The 23,541-nt window shown below is 37.8% G+C and overlaps 1 protein-coding gene across 2 annotated transcripts in view; it reads right to left on the bottom strand.

The window, feature by feature from the left end:
- The window catches only part of SMARCA5 (SNF2 related chromatin remodeling ATPase 5), a 47,697-nt gene that overhangs the window by 13,550 nt on the left and 10,606 nt on the right, over positions 1-23,541 (bottom strand). The window contains exons 4-13 of one of the 2 annotated variants that reach the window (XM_082463331.1): positions 22,814-22,914; positions 21,236-21,336; positions 20,285-20,464; positions 18,966-19,121; positions 18,736-18,867; positions 16,131-16,199; positions 12,200-12,309; positions 2,845-3,071; positions 898-1,019; positions 668-820 (exon numbers count right to left, since the gene is read on the bottom strand). In XM_082463331.1, coding sequence (XP_082319457.1) covers positions 668-820; positions 898-1,019; positions 2,845-3,071; positions 12,200-12,309; positions 16,131-16,199; positions 18,736-18,867; positions 18,966-19,121; positions 20,285-20,464; positions 21,236-21,336; positions 22,814-22,914 — 1,351 coding nt within the window. The remainder of the gene's footprint in view (positions 1-667; positions 821-897; positions 1,020-2,844; positions 3,072-12,199; positions 12,310-16,130; positions 16,200-18,735; positions 18,868-18,965; positions 19,122-20,284; positions 20,465-21,235; positions 21,337-22,813; positions 22,915-23,541) is intronic. The other variant, XM_082463332.1, reaches the window with a different exon arrangement.

Here is a 23,541-nt window from a genome sequence, read left to right as displayed (position 1 = left end):
AGCCCACGCACCTAGAGTCTTATCTCCTCAACAAAGACAAGCCACCGCAATGAGAAGCCAGTGCACAACGAAGAGTAGCCCCCACTCGCCACAACTGAGAAAGCCCACGCACAGCAACAAAGACCCAACGCAGCCAAAAATAAATAATAAAATAAAATTAATTTAAAAAAAAAAAAAAAAAGAATGATCCTCTTGATCTGGCCAAGATACTCCCACACATGGGCCTAAAATTTTAAACATCTAATGTGGCAGGCAGGTTAGTAGCTCCCCAAACCCACTAACCCCTTCCTCCTGGGACACAACTATACTATCATTTACCAACTCCCTTGCAGTAAGTTACGCTATGTGATTGAGTGCTGGCTAATGAATGTGGGGTCACTTTCAGTTCTGCCCCATAAAAAATTTCCTGGGCAATTCTCAGCTTTCTCTCCTCCCTTTCTACCAACAGGATGCAGATATAAGAGGACTCTAAGGTCCTAAGATATGGCAAAGATGTAAGATGGAAATACCCTGATTTAGATGGAAGATCACCTGCAAAATACCCTCACTGTACTATTAGGTCAGAGAAAATAAAATTCTACGGGATTAAGTCGCTGACATTTGTAGACTGTTTATCAGTTTACTTTAAAACGTCTGTTAGGCACAGAATATATTTGTTATCTCTTACCATAGCCTGAAGATCTACTTGGGGATTCCAATCTGAGTCATACAAAATTACTACATCAGCGGTAGCAAGATTGATGCCAAGACCACCAGCACGTGTGCTTAACATGAAAACAAACTTTGTGCTGTTTGGTTCATTGTATGCATTGATGGACTCCTACAGACATAAAATAAATGTCAGAAAATTATTTTATCTGATAATTTTTTGATCTCCCCTCCCCAGATTTTACTCACTTGTCTCTCATCATGGGGTGTCTGCCCATCCAATCTACAGTACTCATAATTTCTCCACATGCAATAATCTTCCAAAATATCCAATACCCTCGTCATCTGACTGAAGATTAGTACTCGTGAACCTGTCGGCAAACATTAACAGCCCATTATCAGAAGCTTCAAAAGTAAAAAAAAAAAAAAAGAAAAAAAAATTATTTAAATTTAAGGCTAACCAAAACCAAGACTAACCAATTACGCCTTAATTCCAGGTTACATAGTTAGTTACAAGAAAAAAACTGTACATTATTTATTATCCAAGTTAGTCACTCCCCACATTTTTCCCATCAATGCACAAATAGAAAAGGGTAGTATTTACACAACACACTAAAGAAAAGTGTTTCTGTAAACAGAAAAGGGTATTTACCTCTGGCCTGGGAGGTCTTGCCATCCCAAAGGCTGAGAGAATCACTATCTTTTTAGCCCACATACTTAAAAATAACCCTCCACCACAACTCCTCCCTGTGCACAGCCCCACACATCTCCCAACACACACCCAACACCCTGGTCTCATTCTAGTTCTCAAGACCCAATCCAGATGGAAGGACCATAAATGTGCACCCCACATCTAGACCATCATCCTTCACTTATGCCGTGACTCAAATTATCCAACTGCATTTCTTCAGCCAGCTGCACAATGCCTTCAGTAGGACGTACGAAGACAAAGGGATCATTTTAAAAAATGATTATGAAACTATCTTCCCTTAGAAGCTGAGGCTGATAATCTGCTCTTGTCCACCCTCCCACACCCTAAATGCATAAGGATGTTCAGTAGTCTCCTAGCAAGTTCTTGCCACTCTTCCCCACGTATTCAATTTCTTCAATTTACTAAGCTTTTAAGGAAAACGTTTTATTTATTTATTTTTAAATTTTTACTTATTTATTTTGCAACGGGATCCGGTTTACTCTGCCTTGGAAGGGTGGTCCTGAGAGTGGCAGGTGCCACCCTGTCCTGGGAGGCGGGAGGGCCCGAGGGCCGGTTAAGGCCAGTGGCGGGAGAAGCGGGAGATACTGCCCCTAGAATGCAGTGAGGCCAGGCTGAGGCCCAAGGAAAGCATTTTAGAAAATACATTTAAAAAATAGGTATAAGAAGAAAAAAGTAAACCAATTCACTGGCAACTCCTACAATGTTTTCAACAGTCAATATCCTAGAGGAACTTCATCTACTGGTACAATTTTCATTCTTATCAAAATATACAGAGAAACACAAATGGAGAAATTTAAAATCTGACTGTACACTTCATATTACAGAATGAATAATTTATCTATGAAATGCCTTGACGTCTGGGATTTGGTTCAAAACGTTCTCGGAGATGCAAAGTAGGTACGATGTAGATGAAAATAAGTTTTGCCATGAATTTATAATTGTTGAAGCTGGCTTCCTACTAAATTCTCTCTACATTCCTGTAATTTAAATACATCCGTACACATACTCATTTTCATATTAAAAGCCAATATGTTACAAATAAAACTGCTTTGGGTCCGTGCACATGGCATTTAATTAAGTTAAAAATCCACACAAAGAGCTAAGAAAAAATACCATGAACACAACACCACTCTCTACCAAAGGCTCTGGGAACTGCATATGGGTGAGAAGAGCATTCTTGGCATTTTATAACAAAAAGTTGACATTTCTAGGAAAGCATATATAAAATAAGAAAGAACTCTCCCCCAAATCCAGGGAGTGTGGCTACCCTAACTACTGATCACTTTCTAAAAGATTTAAGGCTTAAAATGGGAGGGCGGGGGGGAAGCTCAGATAATGGACAGAAGTTTTTAAATGTCCCACACTTCAACTTTAGAAAGTGCCAGAGTAATCATTTCATAGGGTAGGATGGCTCCTTCATTTTAACATCAGAATCTTAAGACAGTTTCCATTACTTCTCCATTTGATACCAGTAACATAAGTACCTTGTTCTTTTAATTTAGGGAGCAGCTTGTCTAACACCACCATTTTGCCACTGTTGGTAACTAGATGCATGTCCGTTGTGTAAGGTGGACCAGGTTCAGCTCCGTCAAAGAGATATGGGTGATTACAGCATTTCCTCAACTGCATCAGAATGTTCAGTAGCCTCATTTTGTCCATCTTCCCTGCAGAGTTTAGTATATCTATATCCTTCATTAATATCCGAGTATACCTAGTGAGAAGAAAAACATTTTAAGAGGGCTCAAATGTTCCTGGGACGAGTCTCTGCCACTTTACATCCTCAATCCCATCTCAACCCAAAATACCTGTAAGAAACAACCCATCAACTTCTAAGGTGTAGTTAGGAGTCTATCACCTATAACCTCTTTTTAATTCTGTTTCTCTTTATTGCCCCCCGTGTTCTAATGTGTACCATTAATGCTTTGGGCCTTGGAGGCCCGAAAGAGTAAATTCGTCTCCTTAGGATGAACTGAAATGAAGCAGTATGATAGAACATTTTTAAGTAATAAAGCAAAAGTTAAAAGACCAGTTTTAAACATAATTTTAATTCGTAGTCTTTTCCAACAGAAGAGTGCCACTATTCCATTATAATTCAACACACCTAGTGTAACATTTGGGTAAGAACATTAAGAGCTAAGGAGGGAGAAAGAATCATGAGAGCATAAAGCATGATGATGATAATAAAATGAATACAATGCGATTTAAATATAAGTAAAAGTGGACAGGCTGTGGGGAGAGAAGGGGGCAGTTAAGCTAAGGCTGGATTATGAAAAGCCTTGACTGTATACACTAAGAAGTTAGACATTATCCTAAAGGAAAGAGCAATCTGTCCAAATACCAAAGATTCAGGACCTTGAACCCACTGAGCAAAATAACTTAAACAACCAAAGCAATCTATGCTTAACAACTCCAATTATGGGGCACAAAATACTCACGGCACCCACAATTCTGACTGATATAAAGTTCCCCAATATGATTATAACTAAAAAAGATTTGTCTTCCCTCAGCATTGACTCATATCTTAATTCTGTATTTTAGAACTATATAAGACAAGCCTAACACCTTATAAAAACCGTTCAAAATTTTTGAAGACATTTAGGATGGCCTATCTTCTACACTGGTCATCTCCTTCCCAGATAACATCCCCATTTCTTTGCCTTACATCCTTTCTGTCCTTTTACCAACAACTGCAGACCCCTGCAAATACTCATCAATATTAAGTACGGAACTGAATATACTTGAGATGTGGTATAACCAGGAAAGAACACCAACAACTGCAGACCCCTGCAAATACTCATCAATATTAAGTACGGAACTGAATATACTTGAGATGTGGTATAACCAGGAAAGAACACCAACAACTGCAGACCCCTGCAAATACTCATCAATATTAAGTACGGGACTGAATATACTTGAGATGTGGTATAACCAGGAAAGAACACCAACAACTGCAGACCCCTGCAAATACTCATCAATATTAAGTACGGGACTGAATATACTTGAGATGTGGTATAACCAGGAAAGAACACCAACAACTGCAGACCCCTGCAAATACTCATCAATATTAAGTACGGGACTGAATATACTTGAGATGTGGTATAACCAGGAAAGAACACCAACAACTGCAGACCCCTGCAAATACTCATCAATATTAAGTACGGGACTGAATATACTTGAGATGTGGTATAACCAGGAAAGAACACCAACAACTGCAGACCCCTGCAAATACTCATCAATATTAAGTACGGGACTGAATATACTTGAGATGTGGTATAACCAGGAAAGAACACCAACAACTGCAGACCCCTGCAAATACTCATCAATATTAAGTACGGGACTGAATATACTTGAGATGTGGTATAACCAGGAAAGAACACCAACAACTGCAGACCCCTGCAAATACTCATCAATATTAAGTACGGGACTGAATATACTTGAGATGTGGTATAACCAGGAAAGAACACCAACAACTGCAGACCCCTGCAAATACTCATCAATATTAAGTACGGGACTGAATATACTTGAGATGTGGTATAACCAGGAAAGAACACCAACAACTGCAGACCCCTGCAAATACTCATCAATATTAAGTACGGGACTGAATATACTTGAGATGTGGTATAACCAGGAAAGAACACCAACAACTGCAGACCCCTGCAAATACTCATCAATATTAAGTACGGGACTGAATATACTTGAGATGTGGTATAACCAGGAAAGAACACCAACAACTGCAGACCCCTGCAAATACTCATCAATATTAAGTATGGAACTGAATATACTTGAGATGTGGTATAACCAGGAAAGAACACCAACAACTGCAGACCCCTGCAAATACTCATCAATATTAAGTATGGGACTGAATATACTTGAGATGTGGTATAACCAGGAAAGAACACAGTGGCTATTTATTCCCCTCCTCTGGACACTACATTTAAGTCAGCAGCTTCCAGTCTTTTAGATTTCAGATACCCATAAAACTTTTTAAAAAAGACAAAAAGAGGGGGAAATGCAAATTAAAACCCCAGTGAGGATTGGTTCAAGCTGGCGGAGTAGAAGAACGTGCTCTCACTCCCTCTTGCAAGAGCACCGGAATCACAACTAACTGCTGAACAATCATCGGCAGGAAGACACTAGAACTCATCAAAAGATACCCCACATCCAAAGACAAAGGAGAAGCCAAAATGAGACGGTAGGAGGGGTGCAATCACGATAAAATCAAATCCCATAACTGCTGAGTGGGTGACGCACAAACTGGAGAACACTTATACCACAGAAGTCCACCCACTGGAGTGAAGGCTCTGAGTCCCACGTCAGGCTTCCCAACCTGGGGGTCCGGAAACGGGAGGAGGAATTGCTAGAGAATCAGACTTTGAAGGCTAGTGGGAATTGATTGCAGGACTTCAACAGGACCGGGGGAAACAGAGACTCCACTCTTGGAGGGCACACACAAAGTAGTGTGCGCATCGGGACCCAGGGGAAGGAGCAGTGACCCCATAGGAGACTGAACCAGACCTACCTGCTAGTGTTGGAGGGTCTCCTGCAGACGCGGGGTGTGGCTGTGTCTCACGTGAGGACAAGGACACTGGCAGCAGAAGTTCTGGGAAATACTCCTTGGCGTGAGCCCTCCCAGAGTCCACCATTAGCCCCACCAAAGAGCCCGGACAGGCTCCAGTGTGGGCTTGCCTCAGACCAAACAACCAACAGGGAGGGAACCTAGCCACACCCATCAGCAGTCAAGCGGATTAAAGTTTTACTGAGCTCTGCCCACCAGAGCAAGAGCCAGCTCTACCCACCACCAGTCCCTCCCATCAGGAAACTTGCTCAAGCCTCTTAGATAGCTTCATCCACCAGAGGGCAGACAGCAGAAGCAAGAAGAACTACAATCCTGCAGCCTGTGGAACAAAAACCACATTCACAGAAAGAGAGACAAAATGAAAAGGCAGAGGGCTATGTACCAGTTGAAGGAACAAGATAAAACCCCAGAAAAACAACTAAATGAAATGGAGATAGGCAACCTTCCAGAAAAAGAATTCAGAATAATGACAGTGAAGATGATCCAGGACCTCGGAAAAAGAATGGAGGCAAAGATCGAGAAGATGCAAGAAATGTTTAACAAAGACCTAGAAGAATTAAAGAACAAACAAACAGAGATGAACAATACAATAACTGAAATGAAAAATACACTAGAAGGAATCAATAGTAGAATAACTGAAGCAGAAGAACGGTAAGTGACCTGGAAGACAGAATGGTGGAATTCACTGCTACAGAACAGAAGAAAAAAGAATGAAAAGAAATGAAGACAGCCTAAGAGACCTCTGGGACAACATTACATAACTAACATTCACATTATTGGGGTCCCAGAAGGAGAAGAGAGAGAGAAAAGACCCGAGAAAATATTTGAAGAGATTATAGTCGAAAATTTCCCTAACATGGGAAAGGAAATAGCCACCCAAGTCCAGGAAGCGCAGAGAGTCCCATACGGCATAAACCCAAGGAGAAACATGCCGAGACACATAGTAACCAAATTGGCAAAAATTAAAGACAAACAAAAATTATTGAAAACAGCAAGGGAAAAATGACAAATAACATACAAGGGAACTCCCATAAGGTTAACAGCTGATTTCTAGTAGAAACTCTACAAGCCAGAAGGGAGTGGCATGACATATTTAAAGTGATGAAAGGGAAGAACGTACAACCAAGAGTATTCTACCTAGCAAGGATCTCATTCAGATTCGATGGAGAAATCAAAAGCTTTACAGACAAGCAAAAGCTAAGAGAATTCAGCACCACCAAACCAGCTCTACAACAAATGCTAAAGGAACTTCTCTAAGTGGGAAACACAAAGAGAAGACAGGGACCTACAAAATCAAACCCAAAACAATTAAGAAAATGGTAATAGGAACATACATATGGATAATTACCTTAAACGTGAACGGATTAAATGCTCCAACCAAAAGACACAGGCTTGCTGAATGGATACAAAAACAAGACCCATGGGCTTCCCTGGTGGCGCATTGGTTGAGAGTCTGCCTGCCAATGCAGGGGACACGGGTTCGAGCCCTGGTCTGGGAGGATCCCACATGCCGTGGAGCAACTAGGCCCGTGAGCCACAACTACTGAGCCTGCGCGTCTGGAGCCCGTGCTCCACAACAAGAGAGGCCGCGACAGTGAGAGGCCGGCGCACTGTGATGAAGAATGGCCCCCGCTCACCGCAACTAGAGAAAGCCCTCGCACAGAAGCGAGAGACTCAACACAGCCAAAAATAAATAAATAAATAAATAAGTCTTTTAAAAAAAAAAAACGAGACCCATATATATGCTGTCTACAAGAGACCCACTTCAGACCTAGGGACACATGCAGACTGAAAGTGAGGGGATGGAAAAAGATATTCCATGCAAATGGAAATCAAAAGAAAGCTGGAGTAGCCACACTCATTTCAGATAAAATCGACCTTAAAATAAAGAATGTTACAAGAGAGAAGGAAGGACACTACATAATGATCAAGGGATCAATCCAAGAAGAAGATATAACAATTATAAATATAAATGTTCCTAACATAGGAGCACCTCAATACATAAGGCAACTGCTAACAGCTATAAAAGAGGAAATCGACAGTAACACAATAGTGGGGGGACTTTAACATCTCACTTACACCAATGGACAGATCATCCAAACAGAAAATTACTAAGGAAACACAAGATTTAAATGACACAATAGACCAGATAGATTTAGTTGACATTTACAGGACATTCCATCCAAAAACAGCAGATTACACTTTCTTCTCAAGTGTGCACGGAACATTCTCCAGGATCGATCACATCTTGGGTCACAAATCAAGCCTCAATAAATTTAGGAAAATTGCAATCATATCAAGCATCTTTTCTGACCGCAACGCTATGAGATTAGAAATCAATTACAGGGAAAAAGACATAAAAAACACAAACACATGGAGGCTAAACAATATGTTACTAAATAACCAAGAGATCACTGAAGAAATCAAAGAGGAAATCAAAAAATACCTAGAGACAAATGACAATGAAAACACGACGATCCAATACCTATGGGATGCAGCAAAAGCAGTTCTAAGAGGGAAGTTTATAGCAATACAAGCCTACCTCAAGAAACAAGAAAAATCTCAAATAAACAATCTAACCTTACACCTAAAGGAACTAGAGAAAGAAGAACAAAACCCAAAGTTAGCAGAGGGAAAGAAATCATAAAGATCAGAGCAGAAATAAATGAAATAGAAACAAAGAAAATAATAGCAAAGATCAATAAAACTAAAACCTGGTTCTTTGAGAAGATAAACAAAACTGATAAACCATTAGCCAGACTCATCAAGATGGAGAGGACTCAAATCAATAAAATTAGAAATGGAAAAGGAGAAGTTACAACAGACACTGCAGAAATACAAAGCATCCTAAGAGACTACTTACTACAAGCAACTCTATGCCAATAAAATGGACAACCTGGAAGAAATGGACAAATTCTTAGAAAGGTATAACCTTCCAAGACTGAACCAGGAAGAAATAGAAAATATGAACAGACCAATCTACAAGTAATGAAATTGAAACTGTGATTAAAAATCTTCCAACAAACAGAAGTCCAGGACCAGATGGTTTCACAGGTAAATTCTATCAAACATTTAGACAAGAGCTAACACCCATCCTTCTCAAACTCTTCCAAAAAATTGCAGAGGAAGGAACACTCCCAAACTCATTCTATGAGGCCACCATCACCCTGATACCAAAACCAGACAAAGATACTACAAAAAAAGAAAATAACAGACCAATATCACTGATGAATATAGATGCTAAAATCCTCAACAGAATACTAGCAAACAGAATCCAACAACACATTAAAAGGATCATACACCATGATCAAGTGGGATTTATCCCAGGGAGGCAAGGATTCTTTAAATACACACAAATCAATCAATGTGATACACCATATTAATACACTGAAGAATAAAAACCATATGATCATCTCAATAAATGCAGAAAAAGCTTTTGACAAAATTCAACACACATTTATGATAAAAACTCTCCAGAAAGTGGGCATAGAGGGAACCTACTCAACATAATAAAGACCATATATGACAAATCCACAGCAAACAACATTCTCAATGGTGAAAAACTGAAAGCATTTCCTCTAAGATCAGAAACAAGACAAGGATGTCCACTCTCACCACTATTATTCAACATAGTTTTGGAAGTCCTACCCACGGCAATCAGAGAAAGAAAAGAAATAAAAGGAATACAAATTAGAAAAGAAGTACTAAAACTGTCACTGTTTGCAGACGACATGATAATATACATAGGGAATCCTAAAGATGCTACCAGAAAACTACTAGAGCTAATCAATGAATTTGGTAAAGTTGCTGGATACAAAATTAATGCACAGAAATCTGTTGCATTCCTATACATTAATGATGAAAAACCTGAAAGAGATATTAAGGAAACACTTCCATTTACCACTGCAACAAAAATTATAAAATACCTAGGAATAAACCTACGTAGGGAGACAAAAGACCTGTATGCAAAAAACTATAAGATACTGATGAAAGAAATTAAAGATGATACAAACAGATGGAGAGATATACCATGTTCTTGGATTGGAAGAATCAACACTGTGAAAATGACTATACTACCCAAACAATCTACCAATTCAATGCAATCCCTATCAAATTACCAACGGCATTTTTTACAGAACTAGAACAAAAAAATCTTAAAATCTGTATGGAGACACAAAAGACCCCGAATAGCCAAAGCAGTCTTGAGGGAAAAAAGCGGAGCTGGAGGAATCAGACTCCCTGACTTCAGACTATAATACAAAGCTACAGTAATCAAGACAATATGGTACTGGCAGAAAAACAAGAGATAAACATCAATGGAACAGGATGGAAAGCCCAGAGATAAACCCACGCACCTACGGTCAATTAATCTATGACAAAGGAGGCAAGGATATACAATGGAGAAAAGACAGTCTCTTCGATAAGTGGTGCTGGGAACACTGGACGGCTACAGGTAAAATAATGAAATTAGAATACTCCCTAACACCATACACAAAAATAAACTCAAAATGGATTAGAGACCTAAATGTAAGACTGGACACTATAAAACTCTCAGAGGAAAACATAGGAAGAACACTCTTTCACATAAAGCACAGCAAGATCTTTTTTGATCCACCTCCTAGAGTAATGGAAATAAAAACAAAAATAAACGAATGGGACCTAATGAAACTTAAAAGCTTTTACACAGCAAAGGAAACTACAAACAAGACAAAAAGACAACCCTCAGAATGGGAGTAAATATTTGCAAACGAATCAACGGACAAAGGATTAATCTCCAAAATACGTAAACAGCTCATGCAGCTCAATATCAAAAAAACAAAAAAAAAATCCAAAAATGGGCAGAAGACCTAAATAGACATTATCTCCAAAGAAGACATACAGATGGCCAAGAAGCACATGAAAAGTTGCTCAACATCACTAATTATTAGAGAAATGCAAATCAAAACTACAATGAGGTATCACCTCACTCCAGTTAGAATGGGCATCATCAGAAAATCTACAAACAACAAATGCTGTAGAGGGTGTGGAGAAAAGGGAACCCTCTTGCACTGTTGGTGGGAATGTAAATTGATACAGCCACTATGGAGAACAGTATGGAGGTTCCTTAAAAAACTCAAAATAGAATTACCATATGATCCAGCAATCTCACTACTGGGCATGTACCCAAAGAAAACCATAATTCAAAAAGACACATGCCCCCCAATGTTCACTGCAGCACTATTTACAATAGGCAGGTCCTGGAAGCAACCTAAATGCCCATCGACAGATGAATGGATAGAGAAGATGTGGTACATATATACAATGGAATATTACTCAGCCATATAAAAGAACGAAATTGGATCATTTGTAGACACGTGGATGGATCTAGAGACTGTCATACAGAGTGAAGTAAGTCAGAAATAGAAAAACAAATATCGTATATTAATGCATATATGTGGAACCTAGAAAAATGGTACACATGAACCGGTTTGCAGGGCAGAAACTGAGACATAGATGTAGAGAACAAACGTATGGATACCAAGGAGGGAAAGCCGGCAAGGTGTGTGCGCGATGAATTGGGTGATTGGGATTGACATGTATACACTAATATGTATAAAATGGATAACTAATAAGAACCTGCTGTATAAAAAAATAAAATAAAATTCAAAAAAAAAGAAAGGAAGAAAAAGATGATAAAAACTTACAAGGTTTTCAACTTTTTTAGTATGTCCTATTCAAGTATTTTAAAAGTAGATACCATGTGTCATCACCATAATTTCACAAAAGGACATTTTATCCTGCCTAAAATAAAACATCAACTCAGAATGGAGTCTTTTAAATTAAACAAACGTAGCTTTCTGCAATAAGAGAAAGCACTTAAGTGTTCTCATACCTCTACAATCTCCAACTTCATCAGGGACTACTAGCACTAGCCCACGGGCCAGTATTTATGAACCACCAGGTTAATCACATGTCTCACGTCTGTGCCACCACAGCTTCTTTTTTAAAAACCCAAGCAGCGGGCTTTAAATGCATCCCTGTTAAATGCCAAGTTTAACTTTTGAATTCATAAACCTCCCAACGTGATTCCGTCATCTAATAAAGACTTTGCATCACAAATTTGATTAGCAAGTCCTAATCAAATTATACGACTTGGAAACTCTTTAGGCTGAGTTCGATCCAGCAAACAGAATTCCCTGACAACACAAGTTAGGAAAATAAAATACAAATGAAAGTTAGTGCAGGATCAAGAGTGATTTCAAAAAACGTCTCAGAACACATACCATTCCCTTTGCATTTTGCTGAGACCCACATAGATTTTTACTTCCTTCTTTGGAGGCAAACTCTTTTCAACATCAGCCTTAATTCGACGAAGGAGGAATGGACGCAAAACCTTAAAAGAGCAAAAAGAAATGGAGATGACCTTATCTGTAATATAAGTATTATTTCAGGATCTCAAAAGCGTCTATTAAATACATAGAAAAGAAATGTGGGCTTCCCTGGTGGCGCAGTGGTTGAGAATCTGCCTGCCAATGCAGGGGACGCGGGTTCGAGCCCAGGTCTGGGAAGATCCCACATGCCGCAGAGCAACTAGGCCCGTGAGCCACAATTGCTGAGCCTGCGCATCTGGAGCTTGTGCTCCGCAACAAGAGAGGCCGCGATAGTGAGAGGCCTGCGCACCGCAATGAAGAGTGGCCCCCGCTCGCCGCAACTAGAGAAAGCCCTCGCACAGAAACGAAGACCCAACACAGCCAAAAATAAATAAATAAATAAATTGGGAAAAAAAAAAAAAAAAGATTAACATTTGAAAAAAAAAAAAAAATGTATCTTCTTGGATATCAAATTATTCTTAGGACTTCTTCCTTCCAAATATATAATTTATTATTACTGATTTCCTAAAAAGTAATGTTAAGATGAATATTTTTTCAATACATAGTCAGAAAGAGAAAAACTAATATCATATATTAACGCATATATGTGGAATCTGAAAAAACTGGTATAGAGGATCTTATTTACAAAGCAGAAACAGAGACAGATGTAGAAAATGTATGGATACCAAAGGAGAAGGGGAGGGTGGGATGAACTGGGAGATTGGGACTGATATATATATACACTATTGATACTATGTATAAAATAGATAACTAGTGAGAGCCTGCTGTGTAGCACAGGGAACTCTACTCAATGCTCTGTGCTGACTTAAATGGGAAGGAAATCCAAAAAAGAGGGGATATATGTTTACATATGGCTGATTCACTTTGCTGTACAGCAGAAACTAACACAACATTGTAAAGCAACTATACTCCAACAAAACTTTTTTAAAAATATATACTGTCATAAAGTATTAAAAATAGTAAATTTTCAAGATGATATTTTCAACATTCATTGCCTCTCAGATTTCAAAGTAGTTACCTGCATGTAGACTGTCTAACATTACTTAAGAAATGGCTAGATCTACATTAAGATGTCTTCACGGTTAGTTTTTAAATTTACTACCATTTTCTTATGGAATTAGACAAATGTAAAGTATACAAATCGTGAATATACAGTTCGATGCATTTTAATCAAGTAAACATACCCATGTAACCGTCTCCTAGATAAACAGAACATCCCATAAATCCTTCTGTAACCTTACCAGTCACTATCCCCCTTTTTCTTCCCAAAGGTAAGCAATATTCATACTTTTTAACGTCATAAATTAGTTTTGCCTGTTTTTAACTTTATATACAAAGACTCATGCTCATTTATATCTGGTTTCTTTTACACAACATTATACTTGTGAGACATACCAATGTTGTATGCAGTTGACATCTATAAAACTAAAGATATCCTTTTATCTGTGTCGTCCTTTGTTCTACTTACACTAGCTTATAAAAATATAATCACCACAAAACAAATTAAAAATTGGTGAGAAGGGCTTCCCTGGTGGCGGCAGTGGTTGAGAGCCTGCCTGCCAATGCAGGGGACACGGGTTCGAGCCCTGGTCTGGGAAGATCCCAAATGCCACGGAGCGACTGGGCCCGTGAGCCACAACTACTGAGCCTGCGCGTCTGGAGCTTGTGCTCCGCAACAAGAGAGACCGCGACAGTGAGAGGCCCACGCACCGCGATGAAGAGTGGCCCCCGCTTGCCACAACTAGAGAAAGCCCTCGCACAGGAACGAAGACTCAACACAGCCATAAAGAAAGAAAGAAAGAAAGAAAGAAGCTTTCATTTAAAAAAAAAAAAAAATTGGTGAGAAAAAAAATTAGCAACACTTCTCTAATACCATCACATAAGGAAGCTAGTGCGGCCCTAGCCGAAAGCTAGCACCAACTGCCAGACACATGAGTAAGGACCTTCAGCCCCACTGGCCCTCTTCCAGAACTGTCCAGGTACATGCAGCTGGATAAAGCCAGGTAAAACCAGCAAAGGACCCACTCATCCAACTCATAAATTCTGGAATTATTAAAATACATACAATTTAGGTTTTGGTGTGGGTTTTTTGGGGGGTTGGGGGGTGTTGCAACAACAGAAAACTCATACGACAAGAATTATCTCATTCCTAAGTACACACATGTGATTGTGAATATACTCTTTCATTATGAGATCACAGGAGCTATGGTGGGAATTTCAGGACACAGCAGAATGGTAGCCATCAGACCTTTTCCCCCGATTTGGTAAGTATCTTCATACTACTCTCTGAACAAAACAAATGCCAAAACTGGTATTCTGTTGTGTGGATTTTAGTATGCTTTACCTACATGTACCCATCTATTTATTAAAGCAAAGCCTAATATACCCTCCACAGTCCTTCAAACAGATAAATCTGAGTGCTTACATGCTTGAATGCCATCTAAATTGAAACAAAGGTGTCTAGGAGATCATCACCTTCAAATGTTTAAAATAAAATTTTAGTACACAGAATTTTAAAGTACCTTAAAAATTAATTTATGTAGAAAGAAATATCTGAACATTCATAAAGTTTTTAATTTTTTCCCCTTAATCAAATATCCACTTTGAGCCAGGCATTGTGCTAGGGATACAAAAACAAATGTAAGACATACTCTGCCTTTGTGTTTACAATGCAGCAGGGAAAACATGTATAAATAAGTCATTTCAGCACCCTGTGCAAAGTCCTATAACGTTAGAATGTCAAGATTAGTAAAGATAGAATATACAGAAGGAGTCTCTAGGCTGGCCTCAGCCTGGGTATTCAGTGGAGAAAGTGACATCACCACTGAGTCTTGGCCTAGGTGTTATCAGTAAAAGAGGGCAGCAAAGGGGATACGAGATGTGGCAAAAAAGATATGCAGAGAGACTGAGACTAGCACAATGTTTACAGAAAACTGACAATGGGGCCAGCAACTCCAGCAAATTAAAGCTTGATATAAGAAGTGAAACAGAAGTTGGAAAATACTCGAAAGGTTAACTCTTTGGAGGAGGGGCAATGTTGCCCTGCAGGACATGTTTATAATGCCTAAAAACATTTTTCATTATCGCAAATGAGGGCATATACTCCGTCACCTAGAGCGCAGAAGTGCTGGGGATGCTGTCAAACAAGAAAGCCACCCTTCCTCGCCCTCCAAAAAATTATTCACACCAAAATGTCAACAGAAGTTGAGGAACCCTAAGTTAGGTCATGAAAGGCCTTCTATGTCCTGCTTACATGATTTACCCTGCAGGCCAGGGTATCACAATCTGTGGTCTGTCAGAGAAATTTCTATCTTCCTACCAACTTTCACTTGTGAATCGCCACAGGAAGGAATGAAGCCATACTTCATGGCAAAAACGTTATCAACTCTTCTCGCACTGCGCTATTAGCGACTGCTTACACACAGTCACTGGATTTAAGAACAACAGATGGACCTTTGGCCTTTCAGAACAAAATCTGTTAGATTCTCCTACAGAATGTAAATGGAACTAAGCTTCCAAAACTTATCTATATTAAGTCCTTATGCAACTCTTCTTTCCCCCACTGTACTTTTTTTAACCCTAAGGGATTACTTTTTTCCTTCATAAAGTTAGGATTCCATCCTAGGTTCTAAGGCTAAAACTGCCTATATTACCCCTCCTCCCGTCATAAGATTAAGCAGTTAAGTGGGCAGGATTCAAACAGATCTGATGCTAAAGCCACTGTGCTTTCTTCTCTGTTAACAGAAAAATAATCTGCTAATTTAAATCGGTAGCATTTTTCCCATTGGAAATATGCTTTCTAACTCTACTCCAAAATACTTACCATATGAAGCCTCTCAACTAGCTTTTGATCCCCAAGGCAATTGTTTGTATCAAACCAGGAATCAAAGTCCTAGATTAACAAACAAAAAATACATTAAGATCAGAGATAATATTTAACTACAAATACCCTGTTATGCTAGTTATATAGCATATAACAATAATTTCTAAAATTAATATTTGAGTTGTGAACTGCAAAAATCATTTAGATCAATTCCTTATTTTTCATGTGTGCTATTGTTAGCAATTAATTTTAGAACTAGTTTGAGAATCATATTATTTCCTTAACATTTTTCTCAAAAACATCCAGATGCCAAGTTTCATAGTGAAAAGAAAATTGTTAGAAACCAAGTTTTATAGAATTAGAAAATCAATACCCTTGAAAAAATATCCTTCTTCAGTTTCAGAAAACCTTAAAAATTAAAACCACTTCACGGTTTGTTCTCAAAGACCATTCAGACTACTCAAACACAAGCTTTCTAGAGCAATGTCAATTTTTATTAAACTTACTAAAAGTGAAATTGAGATTACCAGCATTTCATTAGTATTTGGGTAGGATTTGAACAAGGACAGTTTCCCTATCCTTACCTCTTTAACATATTTATTATATACAGCTGACCACTGAACAACGCAGAGGTTAGGAGCACCAACACTCCATGCAGTTGAAAATCCACATCTAACTTACAGTCAGCCCTCCCACTGTGGATCATGCAGAACTATAGTATTTACTACTGAAAAAAAAAAAATGTGGACCCGCCCAGTTCAAACTTGTATTGTTCAGGGTCAACTGTATTTGCTTTGTTAGTAAACATAATCTTAGAATTCACTGTGTTAACTAAAACAAAGCTTTAGCAGAGATTATTAAACAAATGAAAGTGTCAATGTGGTAGGAAAAAAATTATCTCAAAAACAAAATCAAAATACATAAAGCAGAACCAAAGTAGCTCGATGACACTGACTAAATGTCTTTCAAGAACACAATTTTCTCTACTCTTAAAATGATCCTTACTTAACGCAACAAACCAAAATTAACACCGTTTTGGAACTTATTTGAATAAGCTCTTCAAAGCCACACACACACTCCAGCAATGGGAACAAAGGGTCAAAAATGAATTCTAGTCCAACAAAAACTGAAATTACTAATAAGCACAGACTCTTGACATAATGTACATTATGTTCCTAAGTACAACCAACAGTTCAAATAGTTAATTAACCATTTCTATCACTGCACATAATCCATCAAAGGTAAGGATTAGGTTCTATGTTTGCTAGACCGTAAGAAAGAATGGCTAGACAGATTTCACCTAGCTTGAAGGCCATCTTGAGGAGACGGTATCCTGGGGACTGAAAACACAGGCAACACGAAGTGCGCAAGTTCACTTGGGGGAGCACCCTGCGCACTACCTTAAAAACATAAGCAGTCCACCAGAGCCCCTGAGGCAATGTCAGGCCAACAGGACCACCAAGCGAGCGAGGATGTGCATCGATGACATGACATTCCAGAGAGAGCGAGGATGTGCATCGATGACATTCCAGAGAGAGCGAGGATGTGCATCGATGACATTCCAGAGAGAGCGAGGATGTGCATCGATGACATTCCAGAGAGAGCAACAAGCCATGATTTCTAATATAAGACTAAAATCAAAAGGCACAAAAGTAAATTCTCAGGATGCATACAACACTTGGTAGGTGACACAAGGCTAACTATCTAAAGGCGTGAAAAAGTAATGATTGTCTCAAGTAGTACTGAAAGGTAGGCCAATTCTTTTTTTTAATTCTTCTGGTTTTATTGAGATAAACTGACACACAGCTCTGCATAAGTTTCAGGTGTACAGCACAACGATTTGACTTACACGCATCATGAAATGATCATCACAATGTTCACAGAACATCCATCATCTCATGTATGTACAAAATCAAAGAAACAAAAAATATTTTTCCTTGTGATGAAAACTCTTAGGATTTATTACTGTTACTTACTCTTAGTTGTTATTTACTCTCAACAACTTTCATGTATAACATACAGCAGTGTTAACTACATTTATCATACTGTACATTACATCTCTAGTACTTATTTATAAGTGGAAGATAAATAAGTACAATAAACTTTGTGCCTTTTGACTGGCTTCATCCAATTCCCCCCCTCCCCCCACCTCTGGTAACCACAAATCTGATCTCTTTTTCTATGAGTTCATTTGTTTGATTTTTGAAGCATGCCAATGCTATTACAAAAATGTATAGTATTAAAAAACATTATTCCGGGCTTCCCTGGTGGCGCAGTGGTTGAGAATCTGCCTGCCAATGCAGGGGACACGGGTTCGAGCCCTAGTCTGGGAAGATCCCACATGCCGCGGAGCGACTAGGCCCGTGAGCCACAACTACTGAGCCTGCGCGTCTGGAGCCAGTGCTCCGCAACAAGAGAGGCCACGATAGTGAGAGGCCCGCGCACCGCGATGAAGAGTGGCCCCCACTCGCCGCAACTAGAGAAAGCCCTCGCACAGAAACGAAGACCCAACACAGCCAAAAATAAATTAATTAATTAATTTTAAAAAAAAATTTGCTAAAAAAAAAAACATTATTCCAACTAGAAAATAATAAGAAATACTTACATCAGCTGAATTAAAGACATCTGGCAACAAAAAATTAAGAAGTGACCAAAGCTCATGCAAGTTGTTTTGAAGAGGCGTTCCAGTTAATAATAGTCGATTTGTAGTCTTGAATTCCCTCACTATTTCTGACAACTGACAGAAACAAATTCATCATTAGAATGAGTATTCTGTACATCGATCAAATTCTAAACTAAGGTACAAATGATTTGCACATCTAAGTATCAAATTACCTTAGATTTTTCATTTTTGATCCTGTGAGCTTCATCTATAACTAAGTACCTCCAATTAAATTTTTTGAAAACAGACTTCTCTTTAATAAGCATTTCATAAGATGTTACACATACATCCCATTCTCCTGGTAATAAAACGTCTCTGACAAAAGCAGCCTGTGTAGCAAAAGAAAAAATTTACATCATGCAGAAATAAACTATACATTAAATTTACTGATGACAAGGATGTAATCTACTATGTAAAAGGGGTGGGAATAGTAAAAAGAAGAGTCATCTATAGTACGCAAGCAGCTAGAACCAGCTCAAAGTAACTTCATTAACCATGAAGTAATCATGTCAGAGCCATTTAGTAAAAACCAACTGAAAAAATTCTTCGGTGCAAAAGTCAACAGACTAACTCTTAAAATGTCTTCTTTCCTTGATTCCACTAGGTGCTGAAATTCTTAGCACATAGGTTTAGGAAAGGATAGAGAATTTTCTGACATAAAGATAGATAAGAACTAAAGGCTACTTTGCAGTAAGCATTTTCATTCCTTTTATGTTTATAGATCTATTAAGACATTGCTATTAATTTTATCATTTTACAGGTGAGGAAACTAAAGCAAAGACTGGTTAAACAACTGGCCTTCAAAACATAATAAGCAATTTTGTAACTTAGAATACAAAAAGGGAGAAAAGAAATCTAGAGTCATCACTGATATCTGAATAAAGAGAAAACAAAATTAGGTACCTAGTCCTTCAATACAGTATGAGTACATTTTTTAATCTGAATTTTATATTCTTAACAGTGTCATTATTTCCATATTTTCTTCCAAAAAGGATGTGCCAACTTATCAATATTTTAACTTATTTCGAAAGATATCATACCGACTTATCACATTACTATTTACATTTTTACTATTCACATTATTATTTATTATTACAAATTACTATTCTATGACTATTACCATTATATACATCAATCTAAAAATCTGGCTCCTTAAATTTCTAACCACCTCACACACTCAAAACTTCTTTTAAAAATAAGAAAATGCTGCTAGAATGAGACACAGCCTTTGATTTTATAACTACCCCCAGAAAGCAGGAGAAAACAACTATATTCTTATAGCTTTCTACAGTCTACAACTCCCATTTCCCTAGTATAAATCTTAACCATCAAAAGAATATTCCATTTATAAATTACTAATTATTTGTGAAGACCAAGCTTATTATTGGACCCTTTTTCTCTCCTTTTATCCCTCCTCTAGTTATCCCCCTCCCACAAACCTAAATTCAAATTCTTTTAATATCAAAAATGTAATGAAATATGAGAAACTTACTCTTTGTTCTTTATCTCCTATTAAACAAACAGATCTAAGTGTTGGTACCCATCTCTTGAATTCACTCATCCAGTTGTGTAATGTAGACTTAGGAACCAAAACCATATGAGGACCAGGAATGTTTCTATAGTGTTTCATGTACCCAAGAAGAGAAATTGTTTGAAGAGTCTTTCCCAGGCCCTGAAAGATAAAATAAACACAAAGCAATGAAATACAAAAACAAAACAGACTTCCATATTCATACTTCCCGACATATACAGAAACATTTAAAAGTAAAGCTATGTGTACAGCTAACAAATGGCAAAAACTTGATATGTGTCAAGTTTACGAGTGTTACGTCATTTAACCTTCACAAGTCTTTGAAGGATGTACTATTACCATGTCCATAAGGCCCAGATATTTAAGTGACTTTCCCAAGGTCACCTAGCAGAGCTAGAATTGAGACCTATTTCTTTTGACTCCATACTTTCTCTAAGCAACTGTCTTAGCACTATAGCTATAGGGAAACATAAAACATTCACTACATAACTAGTAAACAGTAAACAAGATATAATGTTTTACGGGATAGAACTGTACAAGCTACCATCATGGAGAAAATATTTCTCGATGACATTCAATTGACCCCACCACCTGTATTTTGTAGAATTCAAGGGAGAAGGCCAAATCATTACATTATAAAAGTCAACCAAAGGCATGTTTCTCAAAATGTATTATTTTTAAATTTATTACACTTTCATAGATAATAATTCCTCACAGCTGAAGTACAGATATAAGATCCCACTTATGCAACTAAAGTGAGCTTTTATCAGTTCGACAGAGGGTTAGTTTGCTAACAGTTCTAGAGTATAATCAATAAACTATATGTTACAAGCCTTAACTTTTATAAATCTAATGATGTATAAGGTTTTAAATTATAAAATGTGGACTTGTACAAAGCTATCAAACACATACCATTTCATCTGCTAGGATACCATTGATGCCGTTCTCATACAAAGAAATGAGCCAATTTAATCCTCGGACCTGATAATCTCTCAGTTTACCCCATTTTACATCTAAGAACAAAAGAAAAACGACATGCACATTTTAAAGACAATAAAAACAGGTGGGAAGCTCCCCCTCCAGCTGATACTCAGTGGTTTAACTTGGGCCTACACGTGTTTATTCCGACTCTACTTTCTTTACTAGGTCTTACGGTTTCAAATCAGTGGAGGTAGCTGCGGTGGTCTGGAGTGGAGATGACAGATATGGAAGACAACCGAGTACAGGAAACATGACTGGAGGCATCAGAGTACCTCAATCACTCAGTTCCTATGTTACCCATACACTGGTCCTAGAGACTCTGTGGCCTCTCTATTTCCTTTTTCAATGTTACTACAAGTGTTTCTAACCAAGTGTTTTCACCTTCCCTGATGACCTAAATAAAGGTTCTCTGGGGATTTTGTTTTTGTCCTAACAAAGGGGAAATAGGAATTAGAAGAGATTGTTTTTCCTTTACCCTTCCTTAATTTACTTTTCCAAGGGGTCCTACAAAAAGGAACTGTATCTCTTTCAGGGTTTACTACATATTTCCCACCCCAGAATAATTACTAAGTATATGGATCATAAATAACCCAATTTCTTAAAAAACTATGTATTCTGTACTCCATCCCCTTTGAAAAACACTGCTTTGAGATGAAAAGTTAATCAATGCTGGGAAAACTAGTTACAATGTAGGACTGTGAGAAAGAGATAACTCAAATAATTCAAATTTGCTTTCTCCTTGTAAATCTGGTTCTGGCCTCTAGCTTCATGAAAAGAAATGGAAACTGCGTACTGTGTAGCAAAAAAAAAAAAAAAATCTGGAGGTACACGCTTTAACCAGCCTGCTGAATTTCTAACCAAATCCTATCTTCCCTGAAGTTCAGTTTGCTAATTATTAAGATAACAAATCCAAACTATACGCCCTATATTGACTATTACAAATTTTTTTTGCTCACAACCACTATGATCATACAAACTTGTCATCAAGTGAGACAGAGAAAGGAGGTCAGGAAAAAAACGCTGGGCTTCAGTGAAGACAACCGTGCCACCAGACAGCCAAGATCATAGATGGGTAAAACCTAAACCTTGGTAACCATGTTTTCTTTTGGAAAACCTTTAATAAGTACATTTTGGAAAAATATTTAAAACAAATAGAAAAATCAGAAGATGAGTAAAAAAAGTCTTTATGAAGTGCCTTTTTTACACATTAGTCTTCTTATCTGGGGCAAATATAAGGCAAACTTCATCCCCAGTTTTACATATACATTCAGGCCACAACAAGCACAATGGTGTTTTATGACCCTTTGAAATACAGCACCACTATCATACTAATATACTATGGCTTCCATCCAAAAAATATCTGAAGTTCATTTCACTATCAATAAATTTCAAAAGATCACTAAAAATTCCATTTATAAATTACAGCCAAGAAAAATCCACAACATTAACCAAAGGATATCTCAAAAGGGGATGTTTCAGAGATCAAGTAATTGAATATGTGTAACGTACATGACGGAGAGTCTTCAAATCGAGTACAAACATTGGTTGCTTTGGAGCTTTCTGTTAATAATTCTTCATCCTCCTCTTGCTCTGTTCTTCGGTGCCGATAGCTGTCAAGTTTAAAATAAAATCAAGTGATTTGAGTTTTGGCTTTAATTTTAACTACCAGCTACTATTTCAACATAATAGTCAAGAGGCTGACCAAGATTACGCAATTTCTTAACAGGCATGTAAATTAAGACTAAAAAAGTAAACAGTAGAAATCATTAGTAAATTTAAACCTGCAATGTTTTACATGGTTTTCTAAGATATACATACAGTTTTTAAAATAGAGTAATACCTTAGGTTAACCAGAACCTGATAAACATAAATGTGATAATCTAATTTCAAGGAAATATGCAGTCAGAAAAACCTCATAATATGCATTTTAAAAGTTAAGTATTTTGCACCCCCAACCTCAAATAGTACCAGAAGTCACATTTTTAAAACTACAGCTTTCACCAAAAGCTGCAGAATATGCAGAATAGAGACTTTGGGCTTAAGCAATGACTCTTAACTAGATTCATCAGAATTACTCAAAGCATTTTAAATACACTTGCCCAGATTCTACATCCCAAGAGAATCAGATACTTCCTCTTAAAAACTAATTTTCTTCAGTTATAATATTGCCAGATTTCTTAATCTCTAAAGGACTCAGGTAAGTAAAACTATTTACTCCCCAATTCTCAAGTTTCCAA

This window comes from Balaenoptera physalus (assembly GCF_965194825.1).
Source record: "Balaenoptera physalus genome assembly, chromosome: 5".
In the NCBI taxonomy this organism is placed as follows: domain Eukaryota; kingdom Metazoa; phylum Chordata; class Mammalia; order Artiodactyla; family Balaenopteridae; genus Balaenoptera; species Balaenoptera physalus.
Note: the sequence above shows the minus strand (reverse complement) of the source record. Positions and strands in the feature narration are given on the sequence as shown.